We start from the raw sequence: 13,525 nt of genomic DNA on the forward strand, positions 1-13,525 counted from the left end.
CCAAGTGACATAACACCTGAACCTCACTTGGCCCATGTGTAAAACAGCCAGTCCCTCGTCCATCCCTGCAACTCACTAGTGTCTTGATTCAGTTGTAGCAAGTCCCAAAGCTTGTGGGCCCAACCAGGAGAGCTGACTTGGAAACTCAGAAACACCCTCAGGGCTGGGAGGGACCCTGGCATCCAGCCTCCAGGCCACCTGCAGCTGCTTGACCCACTCTGATGGTGAAGCACTCAGTCCTGAGGCCATCAGGGCTCCAAGAGCTTTGACAGGCCTAGAAGCAGAGGGAACTCTCCCTCTACCAAACTCTCCATTTTAATCGAGATGTGGGGTCTTTTCTCCCTGGCAGGCAATGAAAGTGCTGTCCAAAAAGAAGCTGATCCGACAGGCAGGCTTTCCACGTGAGTTTGGTGGGCCAGGCCTTTATTCTTAGGTGCTGGGCTGGGATGTGACAGAGAAGATCCCATTGCATGGTGACCCCTGCAGGGAGTGTCTGGGTAGAGGTCCCAGAGACTCCTGTCACTATGCCCTGAGGAATGGGGTGGGAAGGAGGGGACAGAAAGCTGATCAAGGAGCTTGGGTCTCTAGCCTCACTCATTTCTAGCAACAGAGGAGACAGGTGAGGAGCCACTTATCACCCCTGGTGGCCTCAGCCACTCCAGCCCTGCCGAGACCCCCTTGCTTGGGTTGTCCCAACTCCAGCTGCCATTTGCAGGGGAAGAGCTGTTTGCCCTGATACTGGAATGGGCTTGTCTCCTCCAGGTCGTCCCCCACCCCGAGGCACCCGGCTGGCTCCTGGAGGCTGCATCCAGCCTAGGGGCCCCATTGAGCAGGTGTACCAGGAAATCGCCATCCTCAAGAAGCTAGACCACCCCAATGTGGTGAAGCTGGTGGAGGTGAGCTGGGGGGACAGGGAGGAGGGAGGCAAGAATGGTAACTGTCTAGGCCCAGCTCTGTTGTTACCCAAACGCCGCACCACTGGTTTCTAGGGAGAGCCATGACAGTTTTAACAGCTCTTGCAGGGCTGACTAGTAGTTACTGCTCCACATTCCTTCACCCCTGTTCTTTCATGTTATCCTCACCCTCTCTAAGACTATTTATTACTCCCATTTTACAGATAGAGAAATTGAGGGGAAGGGGGATACGGAGACTTGTCCTTTATCCATTTTTGTTTTTGGAGCTTTTGTATGTATGTGTGTGTGTGTGTGTGTGTGTGTGTGTGTGTATGTGTATACATATATAGACATACACACACACAAATGGGTGTGGCTGTGTTCCAGTAAAACTTTATTTACAAAAAACAGGCAAAAGGCCAGATTTGGCTTTTATGCTATACTTGCCATACCCTGTTCTAGATCAGCAGGTCTCACAGTTTTTGGTCTCAAAATTCCTTTATGCCCTTCAAAATTATTGAAGACTCCAAAAAGGTTTTGCTTATGTGGGTTGTGTTTATTATTTGCCATATTAAGATTTGAAACTGAGAAATTTAAAAATTGTTTATTCATTTAAAAACAACAGTCCCATTATATGACAATATATTTTTATGAAAAATAACTCTATTGTCTGAAAAAAATATAAGAAGAGTGGCATTTACATTTTTTTAAGATTATTTATTTTACAGAGAGATGGTGAGAAAGAGAGGGAATGTGGTGGGGAGGAGCAGAGGAAGAGGGAGAGACAGTCCCAAGCAGACTCTGTGCTGAGTGTGGAGCCCAGTGTTGGGCTCGATCCTGGATCTTAAGATTGCTACCTGAGCTGAAACTAAGGGTTGGATGCTTAACCACCTGTGCCACCCGGGCACCCTAGCATTTTAGGTAAAAATTTTTGTAAATTTTTTTTTAAGATTGTATTTATTTATTCACGAGAGACACACACACACACAGAGAGGTAGAGACACAGACAGAGGGAAAAGCAGGCTCCATGCAGGGAGCCCAATGTGGGACTTGATCCCGGCTTTCCAGGATCATGCCCTGGGCTGAAGGTGGTACTAAACCACTGAACCACCCGGGCTGCCCCAGATTTTTGTAAATTTTTGTTGGTGCTAATGTCTGGCTGGATTCTCGTATCTGCTCTTTCATTCAGCCTCTTATGACTCCTCATGCCATGTGGTTTCTCATTGCTCTATTAATAGAGAATGAGAGTAGAAAGGGCAGATATTATCTTAGTTTTCGTGTGAAAATCAGTTTTGACTTCGTGAACTCCCCGAAAGCATCTTGGGGATACCTAGAAGTCCCCAAACCTATTTGGAGTACCTCTGGTCTAGATGACAGGACTTCGTAAATGGGATGTGATAAAGTGCAGAATCGGACATGCATTGGCAGTGCTGCAGGAGCATGGAGCGCAAGGAAGGCTTCTTAGGGGAAAGGATATTTGAGATGGCCCTGGTTGTTCTCTGGATGGAGATCATAGGGAAAGGACAGGGAAGGGCATTGCAGAGGAAGGAACAGCATGTGCAAAGGGCTGGTGTCCTCTGTTTGGGGGTACATCCCTGCCTTTGGTGAGTGTGAGGGTTAGCAGCCATGCCTTCCTGGGGCTTGCTAGGTGTGGGCTGTAGATAGGCCATGTCCTGGGTCTGATTACCCCCAACAGGGCAGGGCTCAGGGCTCTAGATGGGTTGCCTTGAGCCTCTGTGTAGGGTGCATCTCTTTCTCAGGACTCTTGTCCTGTGGATCTTGGTTGACTGGGAAAAGCGAGGGTGATGTGGGAAGAGGCAGGAGGACCTGTCTAGCCAAGGAGACTGCCTTTGTTTCTTCCCGAAGGAGAGAGACAGTGGCTGCCAGCTGTCTCCACCTGTCACTGAATTACACAGTTTCAATTTGCTGCTGTTGGAGTCAGCCGTTTTGGAGGAAGCTCAAGGACACTGGATTATCAAGTGGATCTGGGTCCTAGTGGGATCTCTCTTGTCTCCACTGCCCTGTGGCATCTGACCTGTCTACCTAACAAGACTGTTTGCCAGCCTGCCTGTTGGACAAATATCAGACGTTCGCCAGATGGACATAGACGTTCATCAAACATTCCCTGAGCACCTACTATGGGCCTTGTCCTTACAGGCTGACATGTGGAGGGGGAAAGATAGAAAGAAGTGACAAGATGAAAGCGGGATGGCCATGAAAGGAGAGCAGGAACATGCCGTGGCAGTTCCAGGCAGGGAGACTTCTTTTCTTGCAAGGGCAGGAGGTCAGGGGGGCACTTCATAGAGGAGTTGGAAGAGCCCAGACAGGATTTGAATTTTTGCCCTGAGGATCACGTTGTCTCCCTAGGAGACAGGTGGGGTTTTTATTGAAGCTGAGACATTTCCCAGGGGAGGAATTAAAACAAAATTGTTTTTAAGTAATTTTTCTTTTCTTTCTTTTTTTTTTTTAAGATTTGTTTATTCCTGAGAGACAGAGACACACAGAGAGAGGTAGAGACACAGGCAGAGGGAGAAGCAGGCTCCATGCAGGGAGCCCGATGTGGGATTCGATCCCAGGACTCCGGATCATGCCCTGAGCCAAAGGCAGATGCTCAACTGCTGAGCCACCCAGGCGTCCCTTTTTAAAATAATTTCTGTTCTCAACATGAGGCCCAAACTCACGACCCTGAGGTCAGGAGTTGCTTGCTCTACTGACTGAACCAACCAGGTCCCCCCATTTTCCAGGGGAGGAATTTGCCCCTCCGTTTTGTAACCTCTTTTCTAGGTGTTTTGGACTCTTCAGGATTGGGCTAGAAAGTGCCTATTTTCCAGATGGCCATTTGGATCACACACCCTGAGTTTTTTCCTGTACCCTTCATCTTAACCAGAAAGCCAGTGGAAAGCGCAGCCCTCCTGTGGCAAATGCAGTCATGTGGATGCTGCTTCCTCCCTGCTCATATCATTTCTCTCTCTTCCTCTCCCCTGCTCCTCATCTCCGGCCTGTTCCATGTGGCTGTGCCAATAGGTCCTGGATGACCCCAATGAGGACCATCTGTACATGGGTAAGAGAGCTCTTGCCATCCGCCACCCTAGCTCAGGCAGCTGCACCTGCCAAAGCCCAGGGGTCCTCTTGAGCATCCCCTGCCCCTACCATCTCTCACCAAGGACAGACAGCTTCCCCTTTCCTGCCAGAGCTGGTCCCACAGTGAGCCACGTGTGAGGTTGCAGCCCTGGTTGGAAGCAGGAGGTGGAAGGGAGTGCTTGCTGGGACTTGATCTGGAGGTCCTATTCATTCATTTGCAAATATTAATTTAGCGCCTGCTCATGCTGGGCACTAAGGATGCATTGGTGAGTGAGAAAGATGAGGCTCCTGCTCTTGTGAAGCTGATATTCTAATCATGGAAGTCAGATAGTCAACAGCTAAATAAACCAGGTAAGTTCAGATGGAGCCTCTGAAGGTTAAATAGGATGACCTGAGAGAGGGATTGAGGGGCCACTTCACGTGAGACAGCCCTGTTACAAATGGGGAAGAGCATTCCGGGCAGAGGGAATTGCAAGTGCAAAAGCTGGTGAGAGCTTAACGTGATTGAGAAAAACATTACTGGGACAGAGTAAACCACGGAAAGAGGGGATGGGGATGAGGATGGAGAGCCTTAGGTCATGGTGGGGCATTTGGAGTCTTGGAAGGCACTGCACAAAGAAATGGAAGGACTCAGCGTGTCCATGGAGACTTGATTTTTAAAAACTGGTGAGGACATGGGTCAGTCCTCCATCAGCTCTGAGCATAGGTACCGATGAAGGAAGGAAGGGCAAGACTAATTCAAAACTGGATAGCAGACTGTGGGGCTCAGGAATGTGTGATTGATAGGTAATGTGCCCTTGCAATATGGCTTGGGTGGACATTCAAACGAGCCTGTGCATTTCGAGTGGGTACAGACGACAGCCAGGAGGGGTATCAAGGAGGTGAGGGGGGTGGGCACTACAAGTCTTCTGGATGAGCATGGGGACCATCCTTTGTTGCACAAGGAGAGTGATTGATTATCTGGGGTCTGGTTTGAATGGGTCTGGTTTGAAAACAGCTCAGAGCTCACTTTCTCCTCACGTCATTGCTGTGGTTCAGTTCCAAGGAAGGGTTGTAGCTAAGGACGTTTTATTTTTCATTATCTCCTTCTCTTCCCTGCCCCAGGTTTTTATTATGACAAATGTTAAGCCTACAGAAAAGATGAAAGAGTAGTACAATGAATACCTGTATACTTACCAACCAGATTCAACAGTTAATAATTTTTTGTCAGATTTACTTTATCAGTCTAGCCACCCACCCATCCATTTCTGTATTTTTTTTGCTGAACTATCCAAAATTTAAAAAGTAGCAGACATCTTCATGCTTCAGCCCCTGAATACTTCAGTGTGTATCTCACGTAGGGACTTTGTCCTGTGTGGTCACAATACCGTTATTACATCTGAAAAAGTCAATGCCAGTTCCTTAAGAGCATCTAGGGTGCAGTCCATATTCAAATTTTAGAACACTTATTTTTTTATTTTTTGTTTGTAAATTTTAGAACTTATAAAATCTTCCTATAGGAACAATTTAGAAGCTACACAGTAAATAACGTAGGAGGTGTTAACTTTAAAAAACTTTAACTTTAAAAAAGTTATGTGAGAAAGAAACATTATAAAAAATGTGAACAGCACAGACTTGCAATATTTCTCAAAATGTGGTATCATTGCCACTTTAAATATATGAGATGATTTTAGGGGGGTACATGGATAGACATTTAAAAAATTTTATTCTTTTATTTTTATTTTTTTAAAAGATTTTGTTTGTGAGAGACACAGAGAGACAGAGGCAGAGACATAGGCAGAAGGAGAAGCAGGCTCCATGCAGGGAGCCTGATGTGGGACTTGATCTCGGGACTCCAGGATCATGCCCTGGGCTGAAGGCAGATGCTCAATCACTGAGCCACCCAGGTGGCCCTAAAAATTTTTTTTAGAATTAATTTATCATTGTACAGGAAAACCTAAAGCAGCACACTAAACTCATGATTTCATGGATGTCATTACCTAGGATAAGGCTAAAAATTTTAAAACTGAGTCAATTTAAAGAAAAATATGAAATAAATAATAGTTTATGTGGTATATAGATATAGTCAGCCCATAAACATAGTAGGCAAATGAGTGAAGTTTGAAGGAACTACAGCAGAAATCATAAAATGTAAAAGAATTTAGGCCCAGAATGGCATTCCCAGCATAACTTGCTTATTTGGGGCTCCTAACCTGACTCTGCATGGTTCTGGGCTATTTCTGAGGTGCCTGGTTGTTCTTTCAACAAACATTATAGTTTGTCAGGCCCTGTTCTAGGTTTATCTGGAGACAAAAAAGAAGACCCTGCCCACAGGGCACTTTCTCCCTCCAATAAGGACAGACAGATACTCTCTGTACTTAAGTATTATGCTTAGCCTTCCAAAGTAACAACACCATGGAAAAAACCAAATCTGAGCAGGGTCAGGGGAACCAGACGGTTCCAATTTGGGGGATTGGGAAATAGAGCCACTCCTTGAGATGCCTCAGTGAGGTGACATTTGTTCAGGACAGTGGGGACCAGATGGCAGAGGACATGTCACACCATTGTAAGACTTTGCCTTTTAGAGCAAGAAGGGAGCCATTGAGAGGAGTTGGATGAGTATGAAAAGAACCTGCCCAAGCTTGAAAGAGGGGTTTCTTAAGCCATTTGAATCAGCAACTTCATGGACAGAGTTTTTCTTTTTTTGAGGCAGCGGTGTAGAAGGGAGCCAGCCTGACTTCTGATATGTGATTTGAGTGGTTTTGAAATCCCGACAGGGTTGTATCTTAGTTTCCAATCCCAGATGTGTGTCAAGGACAGACAGGGTAGTGTATGAGGCTGGGTAGTAGGTATCAGCTACAAATACAGGCCTGACCCTCAAAGAGCACAGAACACACAGTACTTCTAGAGGCTAAAAACTTCCCACCCACCTCTCAGCCCCAGGAGGGGGTTAAACTATTAGTGGCTGAAAAGAGACCTGTTTTCACAGGCTAGCTTCCTCCATACCAACAAAGTTACTGTGCTGGGGAGGAAGCACATAAATTCGTGAAGCAGCTCTTGAAAGTTAAGACTTCCAGAATGAAGGTAGGATAGGCCAGAGCTGAAGGGGCTAGCTTGCCTGTCTATGGAAACCTTCCCTTTAGTGTCATTACTTTTTGCTTCTAACCACAGCCTGAAGCCAAGGCAGATCTGCCCTAACTTGGGCTTACCCAACACTGGTTGATGAACTTGAAGACAGGGAGGGGCCCGAGACAGTTAAGTTCCTTTTCTGGTCAGAACCTTTAAGCCTTCTTATCTGAAGAGCCAACTCTTGTCCCTCAGCCACCTTAGCCCTTGGAGATCTCTGAAACAACCTTTTAGTTTCTTCTGTAAGAAATTCCAATGTGGGTAGATAATTCTAGAACAGACAGCTCCAGAGTTACTCTTCACTTGATTTTGAAATTCATTGTGTGCATTTTTCACTTCCTAGATAGCTTCATGTTCCTATTATGTTTATCCAAACAGGATAAAATCAAAATAAGTATGCAACATGACCCCATAATTCTACTCTTAGGTATATACTCCCCCAAACTAAAAACAGATACATCAGTGGGAATATTCATAGCAGCACTATTCACAATAGCCAAAATGTGGAAACGACCCAAATGTTCATGAGCTAATGATTGGATATACAACATGTGGCATATCCACACAATGGAATAGTATGCAGCCATAAAAAGGAATGAAGTACTGATTCGATTCCTGCTACAACACGAATGAGCCTTTAAAATATGGTGCTAATAAGTGAAACAGCCAGTCACAAAAGGTCACATAGTGTATGATTCTGTATATATGAAATGTCCAGAATGGCCAAATCCATAGAAACAGAAATCAGATTAGTGTTGCCAAGGCCTGGAGGGAGGGGCCTGACTGAATGGGCATGGGGTTTCTTTCAGAGGGAGTGCAAATTTTCTGGAACTAGGTAGAGGCAAAAGTCATACAACATTGTGAATACTGAATGCCACTGAATTGTAAATTTTGAAATAGTTAATTTTATATTATGAAAATTTCACTTCAATTTTTAAAAAAGCAAAAAGCAAAACAAAAAACCCCCAGCAACAACAACAAAACTCTGCATTCCCTGAACACAGCTTATCTAACACTTGGTGGCTTGGAGCAGGGATTCCCCATGTATACAGGTCCAGGAAGAAGCTGGCATGGTGGGAGGCATTTGCATGTCGTGCGTGAACGTGAGTCAAGAAAGGCCCTGTTTAGGAGCAGTGGGCTGAGTTGGCCTTTGAGGTGGTGAGGAAATCACCACCCCCACCTCTTGCTCCAAGTCTTGTTTTGGATTGAGAGTCACAGGTAAAGAGTCTGAGGGCCAGCTGACCACAGAGCGTTGAGGAGTTTGAAGAATCTACACGCATTCTTGGTCTGTGACCTGGCATAGCTGGCAGTGTGGAGGATGCGGGAGGGATCGTTGAAACTGTTCTTATTTCTTGAATCTAAAGACTCCTAGGCCTACTTCTTTGCACCTAAGTAGACCGATGTTGGGTTGTGTCTCCTTAGACCTGTTCTTTTTTTTTTTTTTTTTTTTTTTTTTAAGATTTTATTTATTTATTCTTGAGAGACACAGAGAGAGAGAGGCAGAGACACAGGCAGAGGGAGAAGCAGTCTCCATGCAGGGAGCCCAATGTGGGATTCGATCCCAGGACTCCGGGATCATGCCCTGAGCCAAAAGCAGACGCTCAACCACTGGGCCACCTGGGCTGCCCTCCTTAGAACTGTTCTTTGCCATGAGGTAGCTGAGGATCTGGGTGTGACTGACTAAGAGGACATAGTTTAGTATCAGTCAGATACCTGGAATCTGGAGAGAAGAAAGGAACCCATGAGCCATCCCTGCCTGTCTCCTGTCTCCCTGCTTTGTTTTCCCTGGCCAGGGGTTCCTCAGCAGTTTCGAGGACTAGAAGTACAGCCAGACCGGGGTCCCAGGGAGATCAGAAACCTCTGACCCCTCGCCTCCTGAGCAGGGCCTTGAGTGGAGGCTTTGGCACAGTGGATTGTTCCTTTCCCCAGCCCCAGTGCTAGTTTCCGTGCTTTTTGGGGTTTCTGTGGGCCATTGGGAAGGAGGAGGAGGAGGGAGATGGTTTGCCAATTTCCCAATATAATAGCTCCCCTCTTCTCTTCTCTGCAGTGTTTGAGCTGGTCAACCAAGGGTGAGTGTCCCCACCCCTGGCGGCTGTGATGCCTGAAGCTTCTCGAGCTACAGAGCTTCTCAAGGTGGTGCTTGGTTCTGCTGGTGAGAGAGGGTGAAGGCCAGTGTGTCTGCTTTGCTTTTCATGCATGTGTCGACCTTTCAGGCCGGTGATGGAAGTGCCCACCCTCAAACCACTCTCTGAAGACCAGGCCCGTTTCTACTTCCAGGACCTGATAAAAGGCATAGAGTACCGTAAGTGGGGGGGAGGGGGAGTGCTGCAGAAGGACTCTCCCCCAGGGGTGGTTAGCATCCCACCTAGTGCATGGCCAAGTGGGAAAGTGGAATTTACCTCCTGGAGTGCAGGCAAGTGGGCGGGAAACAGAATTGTCTGAGATGCAGTCTTGGGTAGCTGCAGAAAGCCATGTTCCTGATGAGCAGAAACCCTTTCTGCCACAAAAATTAAGAGCAATATTGATAGTGACTTTTCCTCAGCACTCTATGTATGCACTGGCACTGTTACGGGCTATATTTGCATTGTCTCTTATTCCCAGCAACCTTGGGATGGAGATCTTATTAACCTCTTGGAACCTTAGATTTCTCATCTGTAAAATGGAAATAAAGTGTCTCTCACCAGAGTCTAAATCAACCAGTACATATCAGTAGTTCTCATTGACAGGTGTCCTTTCTGTTTCTGATCATTAAACATTTTGTCTCTTCCCTTGCCTATCACAAAGGATTGTTGTGAGATTGAAAAGGGGGAAATGGGAAGCACTTAACACAGGCTCAGGCCCCAGTCTGGGCACTCAACAAACAGGACTGCTCCCTCTATTACTGGTATCATCATCATCATCATCATCACCACCACCACTGGCAAAGAAATTCAGTTGGGTCTTCCAGGCCATAGGGCTGTCCTCTCCCATGGGTTGACATCCAGGCAGGAACAAGTTAAGTTCCCAGTCTTACTCTGTAGTCCATGCTTCCCATTTGACCTGCTCCAGTCATTGTTGCTATGATGAACGGGTTGACTGTTGACATTAGTAAATGAAAATAGGTTTGACTGTCACAAGTCTTGAGGCTTCTAGCTGGAAGCCAGCTGGGCTCAATAAAAACTCTCCAGGGACCATCATCACTCGCGACTTAGACTAGGTCAGATGGTTACTAACTATAATTGGCAGTCAGTGTTTCACTCATTTTTGAAGATGGGGTAACTTGGTAGTCAGTGTTTCACTCATTTTTGAAGATAGGGTAACTTCCTTAAAGACATTCTTTCCCCCCTATCTTTCAAAGCTGGGGAGGTCTCCAGCAGGCTGGGGAGAGTGAAGCTGGAAGGGCCCCGGGGCGTGAGAGAGCAGAGAGGTCCATAGCTCTATGAGCTATGCAGAGCTCCTCATGTGGCTTTCCTGCCTTCTCCCCCATCTGGTGTCTAACCCCCCCACCCCCTCCCCAGTCCACTACCAGAAGATCATCCACCGGGACATCAAACCTTCCAACCTGCTGGTGGGAGAAGATGGACACATCAAGATTGCCGACTTTGGTGTGAGCAACGAGTTCAAGGGCAGCGATGCTCTTCTTTCTAACACCGTGGGCACACCTGCCTTCATGGCACCCGAGTCGCTCTCAGAGACACGGAAGATTTTTTCTGGGAAGGTAGGTGTGTGTGGACCTCCCTGGGATGTGGTGTTCAGCCTGTGTCAGCACCCTTCTGGTTTAAGTGGCAGAAATCCAGCTCAAACTGGCTTAAACAATGCATCTACTGGACCTTGTAGATGAAGAACGCCTCCTGGCTTGGCTAGAGACAGGGATTCAACAGGACTCCATCTCTCAGCTGTTTTCTTGACTGATTTCCTACCCAGGGGGATGGGTTGCCAGCAGCTCCAGGGTACTTCCTCTCAGCTTATCTGGCTCTGTAGAAAAGAGCATTCCTCTTTTTGAAGAGCCCTTGTCACAATCTCGGGTATTGGCTCTGATTGGTCCAGCCTGGGTCATGTGCCTGTCCTTAAGCCAATCACTATGGCTAGTGGAAATGAAGCTCTTATTTATTGGCCAGACCTGGGTTTTGTGCTCACCTAGAGGCCAGGGGCTGGATCAGTCTTTACCTGACTCGGTGGAGCCAGAGGCTAGAAGGAGTGTTTCTTCAGAGGAAAGCTGGAGGATTTAGTTTTTGGCCTTTGCAGAAGCAGTGGACACCCCCTCGCTACCCCTTGTTCCCTTACATGAAGCACTCTTTTTCTTACAGGCTTTGGATGTTTGGGCCATGGGTGTGACGCTGTACTGCTTTGTGTTTGGCCAGGTAAGGGGATGGGGGTGTCCTGTCTGCTGAGTGTTGTTGGGTAGCCCCCTTGGATTAATAATTACCCTTGTGGGGAGACAGTACTTACTCATTGAGTTTATAATTTTATTTCCACAGTTAGACCTGAATGTCTAAAGAAAGCTGCCTTTGCAAGTGTACATTAACTGTATATAATAGTTCTATCTGTGAAAAACGATCTGTTGGGTCACCTGGGTGGCTCAGTGGTTGAGCATCTGCCTTTGGCTCAGATCATGATCCCAGGATCCTGGGATCCAGTCCCACAGCGGCTCCTTGTAGGAAGCCTGCTTCTCTCTCTTCCTGTGTCTTTGCCTCTCTCTCTCTGTGTCTCTCATGAATAAATAAATAAAATCTTAAAAAGAAGAAGAAAAATGATCTGTTAACACAGAAGGATTGGCAGAGGCTCTAGGTATTGTAAATAGTTGATGAGTTTGGGGCAAGGACGACAAATGTGCTACCGATCTCCCTATTCCTACATCAGAGACAGACATCACAAATCAATAGCTGCTGGCACCCTTTCTTCCTGAGCCGAGGGCCACTTGCTTTGATATGCTTCTCAGCAGAGTGTTCCCAGAAGCTGTTGTTGGAGGGACAGACTGAAAATCCATTTGGCATTATTGATTTAAGGAGTGCTGTCTCCTCTCTTTGTTGTTGTTCTTTTGTTGTTGTTTTTTCATTATCAATTTTTAGGAACTTTAGTATTTTAACTCTAAAGTTCGGATTAGTTATGTGAGTACTAAAAGCATGGATTTTTCATTTTCATGAACTTGTGCTTCTCTTGAGGAAAGCTTAAGGAACAGGTCTCATCGTTTATAATGTCCTCCCCACCAATATTTGAGGAGAAAATTTTGAGTCACACAGCAAATTTGAAATAACTGTCTGAGAAACACCCACGTAGCCACCACCTGTTTTCTGCCACAAACATTTCACTCTTATTTGCTCTATCACAAGTGGATCCATCTTCAACCTGTCTTATTTTTTTTACACATTCCAGAGTAAGTTGCTGACATCTCTATACTTCCTTCCAGATGCTTTGGAACATAGTCATTAGCTAGAGCTCACTATTTGTGATTCTTTTTTTTTTTTTTTTCCTTTTGGGCTAAAATTTATATATTATGAAATGTACACATCTTCAGTGTACTGGTTAATGAGTTCAGTCAAGTGGCTTCACCTATGAAATCCAAACTCTTATCTCAAGTTACTGCTCTTTTTTTTTTAAGAGATTTTATTTATTTATTTATTTATTCATGAGAGAGACAGAGAGAGAGGCAGAGACATAGGCAGAGGGAGAAGCAGGCTCCCTGCAGGGAGCCCAGTGAGGAACTTGACCCCAGGACCCCGGGATCACCACCTGAGCTGAAGGCAGATGCTCAACCACTGAGTCACCCAGATGTCCTCAAGTTACTGCTCCTAATGAAAGAATTTTCCTTGGATAGGAGAGGATGAGGTCCTGTTCTGTGACTTTTTCCAACCTTCTGAACACCCCACATAATGGTTCCTTTTTCCAGCACAGTACCTGAGCTCCTCCTGGGTCAGTTCCTCCACCAACTGAGAGCACTGATTTGTCACCAGGGAGGGGAGGTGGTACGTGAATGGGCTTCAGAGTCAGCTCAGTCTAGGCTAAATCCCAGCGTTACACTTCCCTGGACATGTCACCTCTCTGAGCTTCTGTTTTTCTCTTCTGGAAAAATGAGAAGAATATTTATAATTTCTTAAGGCTCTGAGAGGATCACCTGAAATAATTCAAGCATTTGTAAATTCAACCAGGTATTTATCAAACCCCAGCTTTGCACCAGGGATGTTTCTGAGCACTAGAAAAGCGGCCGTAGCAAGACAGGCAGAAATCCCTGCCCTTTTAGAGCTGATGATCCTGTGCGGGGGTTAAACAGTAAACGAATACAAATGGAATATGTCAGGGATAGGAGCTCTGATGAGAAATCTCATGGTGGTTGGGGGGGCGGGTGCCCTGCTTTAGACAGAAGCTCAGGAGGGCTTCCCTGAGAACGTGAGCTTTGATCAGATACCTGCATGATGGGAGAAAATGAGCCATGCAGATGCGGGTGGGAAGAACATTCCAGGTAGAGGGAA

At 46.3% G+C, this 13,525-nt stretch overlaps 1 protein-coding gene across 11 annotated transcripts in view; it reads left to right on the top strand.

Annotated features, from left to right (window-relative positions):
• The window catches only part of CAMKK2 (calcium/calmodulin dependent protein kinase kinase 2), a 48,950-nt gene that overhangs the window by 22,217 nt on the left and 13,208 nt on the right, over positions 1-13,525 (top strand). For all 11 annotated transcript variants that reach the window (XM_072722783.1, XM_072722788.1, XM_026018888.2 and 8 more), the window contains exons 5-11: positions 350-401; positions 763-896; positions 3,918-3,954; positions 9,127-9,148; positions 9,293-9,381; positions 10,577-10,776; positions 11,366-11,419. In XM_072722783.1, coding sequence (XP_072578884.1) covers positions 350-401; positions 763-896; positions 3,918-3,954; positions 9,127-9,148; positions 9,293-9,381; positions 10,577-10,776; positions 11,366-11,419 — 588 coding nt within the window. The remainder of the gene's footprint in view (positions 1-349; positions 402-762; positions 897-3,917; positions 3,955-9,126; positions 9,149-9,292; positions 9,382-10,576; positions 10,777-11,365; positions 11,420-13,525) is intronic.

This window comes from Vulpes vulpes, chromosome 10 (genome assembly GCF_048418805.1).
Source record: "Vulpes vulpes isolate BD-2025 chromosome 10, VulVul3, whole genome shotgun sequence".
In the NCBI taxonomy this organism is placed as follows: Eukaryota; Metazoa; Chordata; class Mammalia; order Carnivora; family Canidae; genus Vulpes; species Vulpes vulpes.